Genomic DNA, 17,562 nt, shown 5'->3' with positions numbered 1-17,562 from the left:
GGGTTTTGACTTTGCTTTCTAAAATAACCTGATCTCAATCGTTTTTTGTCCCCAAGATGCAGCGATGCTCACCTCTCCCTTCTTTGTGAGCCCCCGTGCCCCACTCGACATCTGCTCGTTTCCTAAAGCCCCTTCCCGTGCCCTGAACGGCTGCAGACACACCACCACCCGCCATGCCCCATCCACCAACATTCCACTGCTACACACTGGGCCACAACTGCACCTACCTGAAGAGTTCCCAATTTAAAATAATAGAGATTAAAAACAAAGTCTTCCTTTTACCCTCCTCCTCTTACACCCCCTACCCAGCACTCCCACCTGAAGGAGAATTCTAGCTGCCTATCACCAGCCACAGATCCGGCTTCCAGAAAAGAGTGAAAAGTTAGGCTTCCGTGGCAATTGCTCCCAGCCACAGGCTCTGCGGTGTCACCGTCGGGAGGGCCGACCTCTCTCGCCGACCAACAGGACTACAAATAAACCGTTTCCTTTGACAGTGCCGCCTCGGAGCTCCTCCATCACGCGCTGCCTTCCCACTCACCCGGCGGCTCCACCGAGCCATTGGTCACCTTCTTGACTTTCTTCATATTCTCCATCACCCCTGACGTGGTCACTCTGAATGAGGGAAAAAACGAGGAAAACCTCAGTCTTAAAGTAAAAGGCCGTCTTCACCACAGCACAGCGGCAGCCAGGGGTAAAGGGTGTTGGCTCTGGAATCAGACACACGCGGGTTCAAATCCTGACCCGCCCTTTGCTGGCTGTGTAAGCTTGCCCAAGTCACGTGACCTCCCTGTGCTGCAGGAGAAACACAGTCCCCACTTTCCAGAACTGTCGTGAGGGAAAAACGAGATTCTCTGTCCTGCCCAGTCACTACACACCAGCTGTTATCACAACCAGCATTCATCTCTTTTTGTCACAAATTTTTATGTTAACGTATAAACACTAGTCACAATTATGACACCAGCATCTGTATCATAATTAACATTCTGAAAAAAAGCTAATCAGCTGTAGACGTTTACACTAACCAGCCCCAGTGGATCATTTCTGAGTCCTGGGACAGAACCACAGGTTTGGAGGAACTTTCTGGGCCCAAAGATTCTTTGACCGTTAGAGACAGAGAGTGACTCACACATCTCCTGAGAAGGTGGGGGTCTATGAGAAGACAGCCTCTTGCCTCACAAAATGTGAGCTAGACAGATTCTAAGGATCTGGGTATCCATGACGCAACTGAGCAGCTCCGTAGCAGGAAACACCAAGCCGATCCTGAACTCCACCTGGTAGGCGGAGCACAGGGGATTTTCAGGGCAGCAAAATGACTCTGTATGATTCTGTTATATAATGGTGGGCACACATCTGTCCAAACCCACACAGTGTACAGCACCAGGAGTGAGCCCTACTGTAAACTACGGGCTCTGGATGATAACACGCCCATACAGGCTCATCAATTGTAAGGAACGTACTACTGTGGACAGGGGATGCTGATAATGGAGGAAGCTATGCGTGTGTGGGGCGGGGGCATATGCGAAGTATCTGTACCCTCTGTTCAATTTTGTTCAATGTTATGAACCTAAAACTGTTCTACAAAATAAAGTGTTAGAAACAAACACCCCTGGCCCAGCATCTCCTTAAGGCCTCTAGGAAGCAAGGAGGCACCTATGTTCCTCCATCGCGGACCAAGAGGAATTTCCTAATCAGTAAAATAAATTCAATCAATCATTCCAACAGACTCTCTCCAAGGACCCTACCTATCCCCCGCACCAACTCCCAAATCCTGTTACTTACAAATGGCAACTCAGTGGCCCTACATGTGACATCTAGAGTTTGTCCAGCTGGACCTAACAGTAGATAAATTATTTTATTTGAGTAAGGAAAGAAAATTTTTTCTCCCTTCTTTCCTGCCACCAGCTGCTGCTGTGACCAAGCCCCAAAGCCATCCAGTCCTCCCCAGAGTTGGGGCTTTTCTCAAACAAGAGTCCTTTGGACTCATGCGTTATCTGTACTTCTGGTAAAGCCAGGACAAAGTATGCTGCAGGTAGGTGGTTCTTGTGGGAACTGAGGGATCCCTGCAGAGGCTGTGGGTGAGTATAAATGCAGCCCCCAGACAAAGGGAACACCAACTGAGAGAATCTAGCATCACTTCCTGCCAGCCGGTGCCCGTCTCGGGCCTGACCTCACCGGGAAGCGCTCACACTTCTCCCAGGAGAAATCCATGCACCCAGGGCAGCTTCTAAAAGGACCTCCTCCAGACTAGGACATGGGCACCACAAGCCTTTCCAGCCCCAGCAGAGCAACCCCTATGCGCCTCCAAACCTGTTGATGTAAGGGAAGAAGTACAACCTTGAGTCTTCCAGCAACACTCCTGGCAACAGCCAGCAGATCGTGTGGCTACTGCCCCAGGTTGAAAAGGACAAGGAGGAGGCCAACCCGCGCGGACGCGGAGGGCAGAGCACAGGCGCCGTGACCCGAGGACGGCTCGGAGAGCGGGCCTGGGAAAACCTTTGCTCCCTTTCCTTCCCTAAGGAAATACTCCTTGCCAGATGGTGGCCCAACTGAGAAAACAACATTCACTCTGTCAGGCCAGGCCTGGGGCAAGGACAGAGAGCTGGAACTGGTGCTCCCAGGGAGCCCACTGCCCAGCAGAAGGGACGGTCTTCCCGACGGACACGCAGAGCCACTTCACACAGACAGGATGGGCGTGCCAGGGTGCAGGTGTGACGACGGCTTGGGGTGAGAAGAGTCACCTCCTGTGTTGAAAGACAGGAGCAGCAGCGAGGTGGAGGAGAGGGGGGAGGGCAGGGGAGTTTCTGAAAAGAAATCTAACAAGAAAAGGCTTGGAGGAAACACAAGAAAGCTCCCCGACAGTCAGGGAGTGCTTAGAAGCTGCTGGTGAAGGAATGTGGCAGGTGAGTCGAGGGTGGGCACGCGGGGCTGTGGACAGCCTTCCGTGCTGTGTCACCGGGGTGGGAGTGACTCTTACACCTGGGTTCTCGGGCCTGGCTCCAGCAGGATCCAGGGGAGTCAAAAAAGCACAGAGACACCTGAACCCCCAACATTCAGAATCTAGTCTCTGGGGAGGAGCCAGGGTATCCTCTTAAAAAACAGTCTACAGGTGATTCGGGTAGCTGAGGAGAATGGACGGGAAGGGAAGAAGATGGGAGGTGAGGACATCGGCCACACGAGGGTAGGGCACCAGGATAAAGTGGGGAGAGGGCGGGAGACACGACGTTAAGCCTCCAAGAAGCGGTCACTCACCCCACACAGGCCGAGGGAGAGGGAGGCATTTAGGCCAAGACCCATATTCTGCTGACAGCGACTGGGTGGATGCCGAAGCCCACAGGGTATGCAGGAGAGAGGCAAGCTTGGGGTGACAGTGGACAGGTGGACAGAGGGACCCGAAGCTCAGGACAGGCAAGGGAGCTGGAGACTGGGGAGCGGTGAGTGAGCGGCGTGGAGGCGCCCCGGCTGCGGGGTGAGGGGTGCGTGGGCACAGAAGGGCGGCACGGGCGGAGCCAGCGATGATGGGATGTGGTGTGAGGCTGGACGGGCGCTGTGCCCTGGCTCCCCAGTGAAACTTCTGCGAAGTGAGAGGGGTGCCAGGTGGAGGAGACAGAGGAGGAGACCGTGGTCAGACTGACGCCCGGGAGCCTCCCGGGCAGGAGGCGGCGCTTTGGCAACTTCACAGCTCCACGCACACCCCCCTGCATGCCCTGGTTTCAATACAAACACTGAATGGGGACCACAGCCGAAGAGCCGTCCTCGGAGCAGCGCCCCGCACTACACACAACCTGCGCACAGGCCCTCCGACACCGGACAAAGCTCAGGCCGAGCACCGAGCAGCGGTGATTTTCAGTCTAAACTCAAGCCCCAGGGATGCGAATGCAGGTGCAGCCCCCGGAGCCGCCCAGGCGGGGACAGCCCGGTCCCCAGAGGGCAAGGCCTGCCCTTCCTGCCTCTGCCCATCCCAGCCCTGCCTGACCTCTCGCCCCCACTGCTGAGATGCCTTTCTGTGGCTCCAGACACACACCTCTATCGCAGCGCTGTCTACACTCTGTCATGCTGTTCCCGTAGGAGACTGGGGCACCGGCTGGTGTCCGGAACCACCTGTAGGGCTGACAGAGCGCTCATACCACCACAGGTAGACTCGGTGCCCGGGCCAAGCCAGCCTCTCTGGCTGCCAAGTCCCACGCTGCTTCCAGCAGAAGCTGTCCTGCCCCCAGGGCCTGCTCAACTTTTTTGAGCCGAGGTGGCCACTCCTGACTTCAAGAGGACACTGGCCCAAGGGTCAGCAGCTCCTGAGCCGGTCTGAGGCAAGGGGCAACAGTGCTAAGGCGACGGAGGTGCTCCCGGGGGATGGGTCCAGGGGAGCGTGGAGGATAGAGAAGACAGTGGAGCAGAGAGGTGCCCAGAGGAGGGGAGCTCCAGCAGAGACGGGGGGAGCAGACGGACCCAGCTGCCTCTCGCTTTCCTTCTACCCCTATGTGGTGACGTCTCTTTTCCTTGTAGAGGCCTGAGTCTCGTGTTTGCAACCAACAGGGCCCTAATGAATACGGGAAAGACGAGAAAGGGGGCTTCGGGTCCCCACTGCTCCTTCTGCCACACGAGACTGCCGTCAACTGTGGCTTGGGCCGAAGTGGCACACGGATGTGTCTGTTTCTGTAACCAAACTAAATCTAAATGCTAACCATTTCTGGACTTGAAATGTGGAGAGGTTTGGTTAAGAGACAGTTCTATTAGTCTCCAACCTCTGTTTCTACATTTCCTGGTTACCCACTTGCACGAATGCAGGAAGTAGTAAAAGGTTGCCGGAGACCCTGAAGCCGGCACTTGGGAAGGGGAACTCCAGAGACACAGCTTCTGGAACCCAAACCAGATCTCTTCCCGCTCCCGCTTCTCAAGATGGCAGAAATAATTCAGACCATCGAGGAAACGCATAGCACGTGCGGTGGCTAAAAGTCTGATAACTGAAATTACATCCAATACTTAACTTGCTGATTTTGCTATGATAAATTCTGTTACCAAAATCAGTAAGCCACTCTGAGCTTGAGCCCAAAGAGAGATGTCAAAAGGAACAGAAGGAGAAAAAGATGGAAAGTCAGCATTACTTCTGAAGGCGCCCTCACCCCCCCAGGCCCAGGGGGCGCAGCTGCCCGGACTGCATGCAGGCCTAGGCTGGAGGCGGGGAGGACGCACTACCCTGGGCCAGACTCACTTCCCAATGCACCGCCCTCCCGCAGCTCAGCTTCAGACAGGAGGTAAGAAGAGGTGAATGAGAAGCTACCCAGAACCTCAGTCGGCAAGGTCACTGCGCGGCCCAGGTCAGAGTTCTGGTGCAGAGGGCATATTAGGAAGGGTGTGAATTCGTCTTAGGTGTGCGAGGCATAAACATGATTACTGATACTTTGCACAAAGAGGTGCTTAATGTCCTGGGTGGGGATCAGACCTAGTGCCCTCTTTCAGGAAACACCCTCCAGTGTGCATGACAGGGCACTCAAGACCTTCTAGAAAATGCAGGCAAGGCTGTGCTGGTCTCCGGTTTGGGTTATTTCTGGAGGATTTAAGAAGGCCTCCAGGAATAGAACTTGCGAGCAGAAGAGGGAGATGACAGTCCGGGCTCGGCGGTCCCAGAAGCTGCTGAGCCTTGACCCTCACCTGCGGCGGAAGCCTCCCCCTCAGGCCTTTTCTGCTGTCACATCTTGTAACTTCACAGAACTTTCCCAACAGTCGAGTTCTCAGCTGAAGAGGAATCCCAGCACAACTGCCTTGCTGACTAAAAGGCACCTGGCCTCAGCTGGCTCCTCAACTTGGCTTTCACAGGCTCATCGGGGCTGGTGCTCCCGGGAACACCACCACCACTCCTGTAAGCAAACCTTCATTTGGGCCGACTCCCTCTCTAGGCTGGTACATGTGCAGCCCTCCCGTCACGGAAGAGACGCTCACTTCACCATTACGGGAGGGCCCACATTCAGCCAACCCCGGAGAACAGAGCACAGAGCGCTCTTCCCCGGTAACAGGAGTAGAAGCTGAGGCAACCCAAGGGTCAACCTTGGCTCAAACTGCCCACCCTCCCCAAATCTTGCCAGAAGAAAGAAACACACTCCCCCTAGTCTCCAGCGGACTGCTGGTCTGTCTTCTTCCCTTTTCCTCCCCTGATTTTAACACACACACAGGCCCTCTTGCGTTTTCGTTACCACTACCACCAAATACTGTCAGAGAGAAATAAAAACCAAAACAAATTTAAAAAATTTTGTCAATGAGACAAACATACCTTAACAAAGCATCTGCGATTCTAGATGCAATGGCTGGTGGAAAGGATGTGGGGAACAGGAACGCCTGCCTTGCTGGGGAGAACATCAACTGACCACACTTCAGTCAAGCGGAAGATGCTAGGACCCAGCCATTCAGCTTCTCGCTATGACCCCAGAGCAACCCTGCCTCGAACGGTTACGGAATGCTGAGCTACAGGGCTCTCCGCAGGGGAAAGGAAAAATACACCACGTCTCAGGTTACTTCCCAAAGCTGCTGCTTACCAGATGGACTCTATTTTTTTACCAACAGCTTAAGTATTTTAATTGTTTCCAACTAAGCTTGTTCATTATAAATATATAATAAAAATGTACAAAGAATAACGTTGCACTTTTTGGTTAGATTTAAGTCAAAGGCATTCATCAATAAGGAATCTTCGGATGTGAATATTCCAGAAATTTCTCTAAGCCATCTGATGAGGAAATTGTCTCTGAGTATTACCTTACTTAGGAAGGTATTGGCGGACATTTAAATTGAACTCAGACTTCTTCAAAATAAACCTTAATTTAAAAAAACTATTCTGGCCTGAGGGTCTGGCTTCCAATCTGCCTGAATCTCGGTGCTGCCTGAGATCCTTCCCTTCGGGACACTGATAGTTCTAGGAAAACCCTCAACTACCAGGAGCCACTAAAAATAAAATAGGCCACTTGGATGATCACAAAGGTTTGAGAGACAACCAAGAGTCAGGGCAGGGTTGAAGGAGGAGGCTCATCTCCTCCATGAGGCCCCTCCTTCAAGATTGGGAGAGGGGGTTGTTTATCTAATGCATAGACACCAACACAGAGTCGAGCAAAATGAAGAAATCGAAGACTATGTTCCAAACAAAAGAAAAGCTAGAACCTCAGAAAAAGCCCCTAATGAAATGGAGAATTGACTAGAAAGCTTTTCTGAAAACTAAAATGACTAGTTTAAACAACTTGTATATGAACGAGAAGCATGAAAACAAATTTACACAAATGAGACCTAACGGAAGGAATGGCCATCTTGATTTAAGGCAGCCTGGGAGCATGTCTTAAAAAGCAGTTGCAAGATGATTAAGTTCCATATATACGCTGTAAAACACTGTGGCTATAATTAGCAACACTATGATACACTTAAACGTTTAGTAAGAGGCCACGTGGCTGACAGGGTCTCGGTGCTCCAGCTGGGTGTCAGGCCTGTGCCTCTGAGGTGGGAGAGCCGAGTTCAAGACATTGATCCACCAGAGACCTCCTGGCTCCATGTAATATCAAACAGGAGAAGCTCTCCCAGAGATCTCCATCTCAATGCTAAGACCAAGCTCCACTCAACGACCAGCAAGCTACAGTGCTGGACACCCTATGCCAAACAACTAGCAAGACAGGAACACAACCCCACCCGTTAGCAGAGAGGCTGCCTAAAATCATAATAAGGTCACAGACACCCCAAAACACACCACTGGATGCAGACCTACACACCAGAAAGACAAGATCCAGCCTCATCCACCAGAACACAGGCACCAGTCCCCTCTACCATGAAGCCTACACAAACCCCTGAACCAACCCCTTAGCCATTGGGAGGAGACACCAAAAACAACAGGAACTACGAACCTGCAGCCTGCGAAAAAGAGACCCCAAACACAGTAAGTTAAGCAAAATGAGAAGACAGAGAAACACACAGCAGATGAAGGAGCAAGGCAAAAACCCACTAGACCTAACAAATGAAGAAGTAGGCAGTCTACCTGAAAAAGAATTCAGAGTAATGATAGTAAAGATGATCCAAAATCTTGGAAACAGAATGCAGAAAATACAAGAAATGTTTAACAATGACCTAGAAGAACTAAAGAGCAAACAAACAATGATGAATAACACAATAAATGAAATTAAAAATTCTCTAGAAGGAATCAATAGCAGAATAACAGAGACAGAAGAACGGATAAGTGACCTGGAAGATAAAATAGTGGAAATAACTACCGCAGAGTAGAATAAAGAAAAAGGAATGAAGAGAATTGAGGATTATCTCAGAGACCTCTGGGACAACACTAAACGCACCAACATTCCAATTACAGGGGTTGCAGAAGAAAAGAAAAAAAAAAGGGACTGAGAAAATATTTGAAGAGACTATAGTTGAAAACTTCCCTAATATGGGAAAGGAAATAGTCAATCAAGTCCAGGAAGCACAGAGAGTCCCATACAGGATAAATCCAAGGAGAAACATGCCAAGACACATATTAATCAAACTATCAAAAATTAAATACAAAGAAAAAATATTAAAAGCAGCAAGGGAAAAACAACAAATAATATACAAGGGAATCCCCATAAAGTTAACAGCTGATCTTTCAGCAGAAACTCTGCAAGCCAGAAGGGAGTGGCAGGACATATCTAAAGTGATGAAAGGGAAAAACCTACAACCAAGACTACTCTACCAAGCAAGGATCTCATTCAGATTCAATGGAGAAATTAAAACCTATACAGACAAGCAAAAGCTAAGAGAATTCAGCACCCCCAAACAAGCTTTACAATGAATGCTAAAGGAACTTCTCTAGGCAGGAAACACAAGAGAAGGAAAAGACCTACAATAACAAACCCAAAACAATTAAGAAAATGGTAATAGGAACATACATATCGATAATTACCTTAAATGTAAATGGATTAATCGCTCCAACCAAAAGACACAGACTGGCTGAATGGAGACAAAAACAAGACCCGTATATGTGCTGTCTACAAGAGACCCACTTCAGACCTAGGGACACACACACACTGAAAGTGAGGGGACGGAAAAAGATATTCCATGCAAATGGAAATCAAAAGAAAGCTAGAGTAGCAATTCTTACATCAGACAAAATAGACTTTAAAATAAAGACTATGGGCTTCCTGGTGGCGCAGTGGTTGAGAGTCCGCCTGCCGATGCAGGGGACACAGGTTTGTGCCCTGGTCCGGGAAGATCCCACCTGCCGCGGAGCGGCTGGGCCCGTGAGCCATGGCCGCTGAGCCTGCGTGTCTGGAGCCTGTGCTCCGCAACGGGAGAGGCCACAACAGTGAGAGGCCCGCATACCGCAAAAAAATAAAAATAAAATAAAGACTACTACAAGAGACAAAGAAGGACACTACATAATGATCAAGGGATCAAACCAAGAAAAAGATGTAACAACTGTAAATATTTATGCACCTAACAATGGAGCACCGCAACACATAAGGCAAATGCTAACAGCCATAAAAGGGGAAATTAACAGTAACACAATAGTAGGGGACTTTAACACCCCACTTTCACCAAGGGACAGATCATCCAAAATGAAAATAAGGGAACACAAGCTTTAAATGATACATTAAACAAGATAGACATAATTGATATTTATAGGACATTCCAACGAAAAACAACAGAATATACTTTCTTCCCAAGTGCTCATGGAACATTCTCCAGGACAGATCATATCCTGGGTCACAAATCAAGCCTTGGTAAATTTAAGAAAACTGAAATCTTATCAAGCAGCTTTTCCAACCACAACGCTATGAGACAAGATATCAATTACAGGAAAAGATCTGTAAAAAACAGAAACACATGGAGGTTAAATAAACAAGAGATCACTGAAGAAATCAAAGAGGTAATGAAAAAATACCTAGAAACAAATGACAATGAAAACACGACAACCCAAAACCTATGGGATGCAGCAAAAGCAGTTCCAAGAGGGAAGTTAGCAATACAATCCTACCTCAAGAAACAAGAAACATCTCAAATACACAACCAAACCTTACACCTAAAGCAATCAGAGAAAGAAGAACCAAAAAACCCCAAAGTAAGCAGAAGGAGAGAAATCATAAAGATCAGATCAGAAATAAGTGAAAAAGAAATGAAGGAAACAATAGCAAAGATCAATAAAACTAAAAGCTGGTTCTTTGAGAAGATAAACAAAATTGATAAACCATTAGCCAGACTCATCAAGAAAAAAAGAGAGAAGACTCAAATCAACAGAAATAGAAATGAAAAAGAAGTAACAACTGACACTGCAGAAATACAGATGATCATGAGAGATTCTACAAGCAACTATATGTCAATAAAATGGACAACCTGGAAGAAATGGACAAATTCTTAGAAATGCACAACCTTCCGAGACTGAACCAGGAAGAAATAGAAAATATAAACAGACCTATCACAAGTAATGAAATTGAGACTGTGATTAAAAATCTTCCAACAAACAAAAGTCCAGGACCAGAAGGCTTCACAGGCGAATTCTATCAAACATTTAGACAAGAGCTAACACCTATCCTTCTCAAACTCTTCCAAAATATAGCAGAGGGAGGAACACTCCCAAACTCATTCTTGAGGCCACCATCACCCTGATACCAAAACCAGACAAGGATGTCACAAAGAAAGAAAACTACAGGCCAATATCACTGATGAACATAGATGCAGAAATACTCAACAAAATACTAGGAAACAGAATCCAACAGCACATTAAAAGGATCACACACCATGATCAAGTGGGGTTTATCCCAGGAATGCAAGGATTCTTCAATATATGCAAGTCAATCAACGTGATACACCATATTAACAAACTGAAGGAGAAAAACCATATGATCATCTCAATAGATGCAGAAAAAGCTTTCAACAAAATTCAACACCCATTTATGATAAAAGCCCTCCAAGAAGTAGGCATAGAGGGAACTTACCTCAACATAATAAAGGCCATATATGACAAACCCACAGCCAACATTGGTCTCGATGGTGAAAAACTGAAACCATTTCCACTAAGATCAGGAAACAAGACAAGGTTGTCCACTCTCACCACTATTACTCAACATAGTTTTGGAAGTTTTAGTCACAGCAATCAGAAAATAAAAAGAAGTAAAAGGAATCCAAATCGGAAAAGAAGAAGTAAAACTGTCACTGTTTGTAGATGACATGATACTATACATAGAGCATCCTAAAGATGCTACCAGAAAACTACTAGAGCTAATCAATGAATTTGGTAAAGTAGCAGGATACAAAATTAATGCACAGAAAATCTCTTACATTCCTATCACTAATGATGAAAAATCTGAAAGAGAAATTAAGAAAACACTTCTGTTTACCACTGCAACAAAAAGAATAAAATACCTAGGAATAAACCTACCTAAGGAGACAAAAGACCTGTATGCAGAAAACTGTAAGACACTGATGAAAGAAATTATATTGGGAGATTGGGATTGATATATATATACACTAATATGTATAAAATGGATAACTAGGGCTTCCCTGGTGGCGCAGTGGTTGAGAGCCTGCCTGCCGATGCAGGGGACACGGGTTCGTGCCCCGGTCTGGGAAGATCCCACATGTCGCGGAGCGGCTGAGCCTGAGTGTCCGGAGCCTGTGCTCCGCAACAGTGAGAGGCCCGCGTACCGCAAAAAAAAAAAAAAAAAAAAAAGTTGTAAAATGGATAACTAGTAAGAACCTGCTGTATAAAAAAATTCAAAAAAAACACCATATGTAAAAAAAAAAAAAGAAATGAAAGATTATACAAACAGATGGAGAGATATACCATGTTCTTGGACCGGAAGAATCTACATTGTGAAAATGACTATATTACCCAAAGCAATCTACAGATTCAATGCAATCCCTATCAAACTACCAATGGCATTTTTCACAGAAATAGAACAAAAAGTTTCACAATTTGTATGGAAACACAAAAGAGCCCAAATAGCCAAAGCAATCTTGAGAAAGAAAAACGGAGCAGGAGGAATCAGGCTCCCTGACTTCAGACTACACTACAAAGCTACAGTAATCAAGACAGTATGGTACTGGCACAAAAACAGAAATATAGATCAATCAAACAGGATAGAAAGCCCAGAGATAAACCCATGCACATATGGTCATCTTATTTTTGATAAAGGAGGCAAAAATATACAATGGAGAAAAGACAGCCTTTTCAATAAGTGGTGCTGGGAAAACTGGACAGCTACATGTAAAAGAATGAAATTGGAGCACTCTCTAACACCATACACAAAAATAAACTCAAAATGGATTAAAGACCTAAATGTAAGGCCAGACACTATCAAACTCTTAGAGGGAAATATAGGGAGAACACTCCATGACATACATCACAGCAAGATCCTTTTTGACCCACCTCCTAGAGAAATGGAAATAAAAACAAAAATAAACAAATGGGACCTAATGAAACTTAAAAGCTTTTGCACAGCAAAGGAAACCATAAACAACATGAAAAGACAACCCTCAGAATGAGAGAAAATATGTGCAAATGAAGCAACTGTCAAAGGATTAATCTCCAAAATTTACAAGCAGCTCAATATCAAGAAAACAAACAGCCCAATCCAAAACCTGGCAGAAGACCTAAATAGACATTTCTCCAAAGATGATATACAGACTGCCAACAAACACATGAAAGGATGCTCAACATCACTAATCACTAGAGAAATGCAAATCAAAACTACAATGAGGGGCTTCCCTGGTGGGCGCAGTGGTTGAGAGTCCGCCTGTCGATGCAGGGGACACGGGTTCGTGCCCCAGTCCGGGAAGATCCCACATGCCGTGGAGCGGCTGGGCCCGTGAGCCATGGCCGCTGAGCCTGCGCGTCCGGAGCGTGTGCTCCGCTACGGGAGAGGCTGCAACAGCGAGAGGCCCACGTACCGCAAAAAAAATAAATAAATAAATAAGAGGGACAACCTCTGGAGCAACAAACTGCGGAGAGCAGCTGCTCCAGCTCATACCACGCTGCTCTTAGTTACGTGAGGGGCAAGGGAGGGAAGGGAAGAAAGGAGATTCTTACACAGATTCCATTTCCAAGTCATCTTCTTCCTGAGAAAGTTGTAGGTAGGGGTTATCTGAAGCTGGACGGAACTTATACCCCGTTAGAACAAAGAACACCAGCGTGGCCATTTCATCCAGGAGCTGCAAATTTTAAAACCACCCCCAAATAAAGGGATTAGAATACTGTTCTTCAGAAAGCAGTGGAACTAAACAAACTGACCCCCCCCCCCCCCCCCGACCACTCGGAGATCAGTCACTCAAATGCCAGAGCTGACCGCTGGGGAGCATTTTCCTTAGAGGATTTGCTGAAGCCTTAGCTAGGAGCATTCTGCCCAGAGATGACATTTGAGACTCCTTGCTTTAAGTGTCTTCATTGGCATCTTTTAAGAGCTCATTACATACATACATTTTCCTACAGTGTCTAAAGCACCAAGTGAGAGCCTCCAGAAAAAAGTCTCGAAATCATATGGTGGCTACCCTAGTTCTAGTATATTGCAAAGATACTTTGTTATTGAAATAGTAATAATGGGCAAGAAAAAGGGAGGTCTGGATTCCAAGCTATTCTAAGCCCTATAACTGACTTCATCTAGATTTTAATTATACAGGGCAAGTCTTTCTCGGCCTGAGGCTTTTCTCTGCAAAAACTTTTAAAATTGAAAATTAAAATCAATAATGCAATTACTTCCAGATTTCTCATGTAATCCAGCAGCTTTCCGGGACAAACATATCGTCTTAATTGCAGACCGGAAGAGACAAAAGGTCTTAGTGGCCACTGCCAAATAAATTAGTAACGATCTTAAGTTACACCCTAAGACTTCATCCTCAGACACAAATTCTCTGGCACTGTCCCCTGTGAGCAGCATACCTGGTAGAGCCACTTCCACTGGAACGGAACAGCAAGTTTGAGGAGAAATGCAATAATCCTGGTGAAGTATATATAACATACGATCTATATGAGGGGCAAAGAAAACAAGAAATAAAATCAACATAGAAATTATGGCACCCCTTTCTTCCAATGACCTGCTTTCACAAATTAACTATAAAAGAGAAAACAGAATTACCTGAAGATTATTTGACACTTATAGTGCTAATTAATAAACATGGCAGAGAGACAGATGCTCTGCTAGTTACACTAGAAAGGATTTCTTCTTTTTCTCTAGGTGACCAAGATATTGACTGATCACAGTCACACCCACTGGGAGGACACTTTGCTGTAGTTGCTCTTAATTCCTGAGTAACCCCTTCGTCGCCTAATTCTCATACATAACCCACTGATTTCAAGCCCCAAAGGGTAATAGTTTTTAATTCCCAGGATTTGAGAAATATTTTCCAGCAGTAATAGCGAAATAAAGCCACACAGGGAAAATACTGATTTTTAGTCTCTTGAGCAGATGCTGCAAATGTTTGAGGTCCACGCTCAGGGGAAGCACCGATAATCCTAAGCATTCCAGTAAGAGAGGACGTGAAAAGGATTCAACATGATGACCCCTCGAGAGTGGACGGCTCACTGGGACCGCACCCAGGGCAGACAGGCTTGCAGGGGACTGTGCAAAATGACAGTCAATGCCAAAACCACAGATGAAGATGACTCAGAAGCTTTCGTTTAGTAGTACGGAAGCAAATTCTAGAAGAAATCTATACCTTATATAGTCCAGGAAATTATGACTCTAATAACTTATAGTAAGTCCTGCCTTTGGTGCTACGTTTATATGGACTTTTCATGTTCATTCCAGTCCTGTTTGTAGATATGATCCCATTTTTGTAAATGAATTTTTAAAAAAGCAAGTCAAAGGAACAGCTGTGCGTGGCATATGCCTAGAAAGGAATCTAGCGAAATAACCATTGAACTGTTAACCATAATACCTGGGGGGAGGAGGAAGAAAAGGGGAAGGGGTATAGAAGGTCGGGGTCATAAGGGGCTTTTGCTGTGTTCCTATAATCCTGCATTTTAAAAATATCAAGCATGTATTACTTTTCTGAGTATTTAAAGCCAAATTTAAAACTAAAATTTAAAAAGAAGTAACTCAGATATTTAATTTCCCATGTCCACGGCCCCCATCTGGTTTTGTAAAACGAAGCCCACACACAGCTCCAGGTAGCACACTTCCTGTGCTTCTACCAATGTTTTGGAAGTTCATTAGCTCTACTCCATGAATTGACCTTATTTACAAATTTAGGAATTTTTTACTCACCAAGACGTAGTAATGTCTGAAAAGTTTCAGCTTTGCCAAGTTAATGGCAGCTGGGGAGAAGAAAAGAACAAAATGAGAGGCTACTTCTTTCCTCATTCTTAAAGCCCATCATATTCAGGTACCCTCTCAGTCAAGAGGCCAAGTCTAATGCACATGGGTACCGCCCAAGGGGTCGGGGGCACATCTGTATTTCTGGAAATGCAGTTTGGCAGGGTCTCCCCCAGTCACCAGGAAGAATCTGGGAGCTGTGGCGGCAACATGCTGGGACTCCCAGCTCCAGTAAACCAGTGCACCTCTCCACTCCACGTTCAGAAGCTTTAAACAGCCATGCTGAGAATACAGCGACACCACAGAAATCGGCAGACACTACCAATCAGGACTCTTCCCCCGCCACCCCCAAAGCCATCATTAAACATTTCAGCTCTGCCACTGTGGTTACAGGGCTGCACCCCCCAATAGGACCAGTCCCAGATGGGTCCCTGAGCCCCATCCAGGGGAGCCTCCAGCTAACTGAGGGTGTAAATTCAATTAACCCATGGGTGCGTCTTGCAAATTTCACTTAGGTTTTCACTAAGTGTCTTGTAACAGAGCCCTTTAAATACAACCTCCCCAGCTTTGCCCTACCTTCAAGATTGCTCAAGGTCAGGGAGCCAGGACAGCTAACTTCCTGCCACCTCCAATGGCCATGAAATACTGATGATGACCACAGAGGGTAGCCTGGCTCCCTCCCCGATCAGCAATCCTTTCATTCATCATAAACCTCCCTGCAGGAGGCAAATTAATTTTGCTCAGTAACGTTTAATTCCTGGTTCCCTTTAGGAATGGAACTGTGGGTGGTGAAGGAGCGACTTCCTTCCGTCTCCCTCCTCTGGCTCACGATTAGTCGGGGGGCAGTCAAGCTTAGGATTCCTGGAATCCTGAACTAATCTTCAACTAACAGTATCTGCAAGAATCCGCTCTGAGAAACTGAGTGTGTCAATGAGAGAAGGTTCAGAAAATCTGAGAAATTCTAACTCCCCAAATCGAGAGGCTATAATACCCACATATAGAGCTGTGATGGACTCATGCACTCAGGTAACACCTGAAGAAGCTAAATGAAGCAGGCAGATCAGCAAAAGCTTTCTTATCTAGCAACCCCTCTGGCAGTCTTGCTATTTTTTAAATTAAATCTCTCTGGTTCTCCGTCCTTCTTCATCTACTCTGACTCTGGGCCAGGTCCCTGGATGCAGCAGTGACCACGGTGCCTGCCCCAGGGGTGGCTGCCATCCCTTAGGGAAGGAGAGGCACTGGATCACTGGCCATCCACTCACAATGCTAAGCGCACAGAGTACTGGGCGGTGCGGGTGTGGGGTCAGGTTCTCCTCCCCGCCTGGGGGACAGGAGAGGCTTCACGAGGTCAAGATGTTAAAACTGAGAAGTGTCGGATAACTACGTCACCAGATTTCAAACTCTGCACGTTTGCATGAACCAGGGTTCCTTCTGTGTTCCTCTCTGCGTTTGAGTCTCTGCTCACACTGGCGGCAGTCAGCGACATGGCCAGTTGCTCCTGCACTCTGCCCCATAAAACCAGGTGGCCTACGAGAACTGGGCCCCTTCCAAACAAGCAAATCGGTCTTGGATTTGGACGTTCAATCCTCTTCTTTGTGAATAACTGACAAAAAACAGCACCAACAACCAGACCATTTAGACAATAAAAATGCTTTCCAAGTCTCTTCTGAATTTTGCTTGCTGAAATAAATCCTGGCAAATGAATCTCCCTGCCTTTGCTTCAACAAGGAACATCAGCCCAGCAGAGAGAAGCAGCATGTTTCTATTCCTGGATTTCACAGTGCTGTGCTGGGATATGCATGGTTGCCATGGCCACGCCCAACCGAAGGGCTCCCAACTCAGACTAAGGGGATAGGGAGGAAAGACAGGATTCCCAAAGGAGGTGGTGTCCAAGCAGAGGCCTGACGGGGGCTCAGGAGGGAGCGAGAGTGGAGAGGCCGAGCAGAGAGAACGTTGGGGAAGAGCATATACCAAGGTTTGGAGATGCTGGTATCACGTCTCGGTGCAGAGAAAGCAGCTCAGCGCAGGTGGACTGCGGAGAGGCTAGGGACACGGCTGGGCTGAGGACAAAGCCCAAAACGCGGTCAGACGCAGACCTCGAGCTGCTCTCCTCGTTGATGCCAAGGCCCCAGGGAGCCTCTGAAGCATCTCAAGCAGGGCAAAGCCTGAATCACATCTACATTTTGGAATAATCTCTCTGGAGAAAAGATGGAAGAGTCAAGAATAAGAGTCCAGGGACTTCCCTGGCGGTCCAGTGGTTAGGACTCGGCACTTCCACTGCCGAGGGCCGGGGCTCAATCCCTGGTCGCGGAACTAAGATCCC

General features: G+C 47.0%; 1 protein-coding gene across 1 annotated transcript in view; it reads right to left on the bottom strand.

Moving 5' to 3' along the window:
- Nucleotides 1-258: 258 nt before the first annotated feature.
- Nucleotides 259-17,562, bottom strand: part of GPR107 (G protein-coupled receptor 107) — a 71,866-nt gene continuing 54,562 nt past the window's right edge. The window contains exons 15-18 of the mRNA XM_065878513.1: nt 15,192-15,241; nt 13,865-13,948; nt 13,019-13,140; nt 259-612 (exon numbers count right to left, since the gene is read on the bottom strand). Coding sequence (XP_065734585.1) covers nt 516-612; nt 13,019-13,140; nt 13,865-13,948; nt 15,192-15,241 — 353 coding nt within the window. The 3' untranslated portion in view covers nt 259-515. The remainder of the gene's footprint in view (nt 613-13,018; nt 13,141-13,864; nt 13,949-15,191; nt 15,242-17,562) is intronic.

Source organism: Phocoena phocoena, chromosome 6 (assembly GCF_963924675.1).
Source record: "Phocoena phocoena chromosome 6, mPhoPho1.1, whole genome shotgun sequence".
Lineage (NCBI taxonomy): Eukaryota > Metazoa > Chordata > Mammalia > Artiodactyla > Phocoenidae > Phocoena > Phocoena phocoena.
This window is presented reverse-complemented; position numbering and strand designations above follow the sequence as displayed.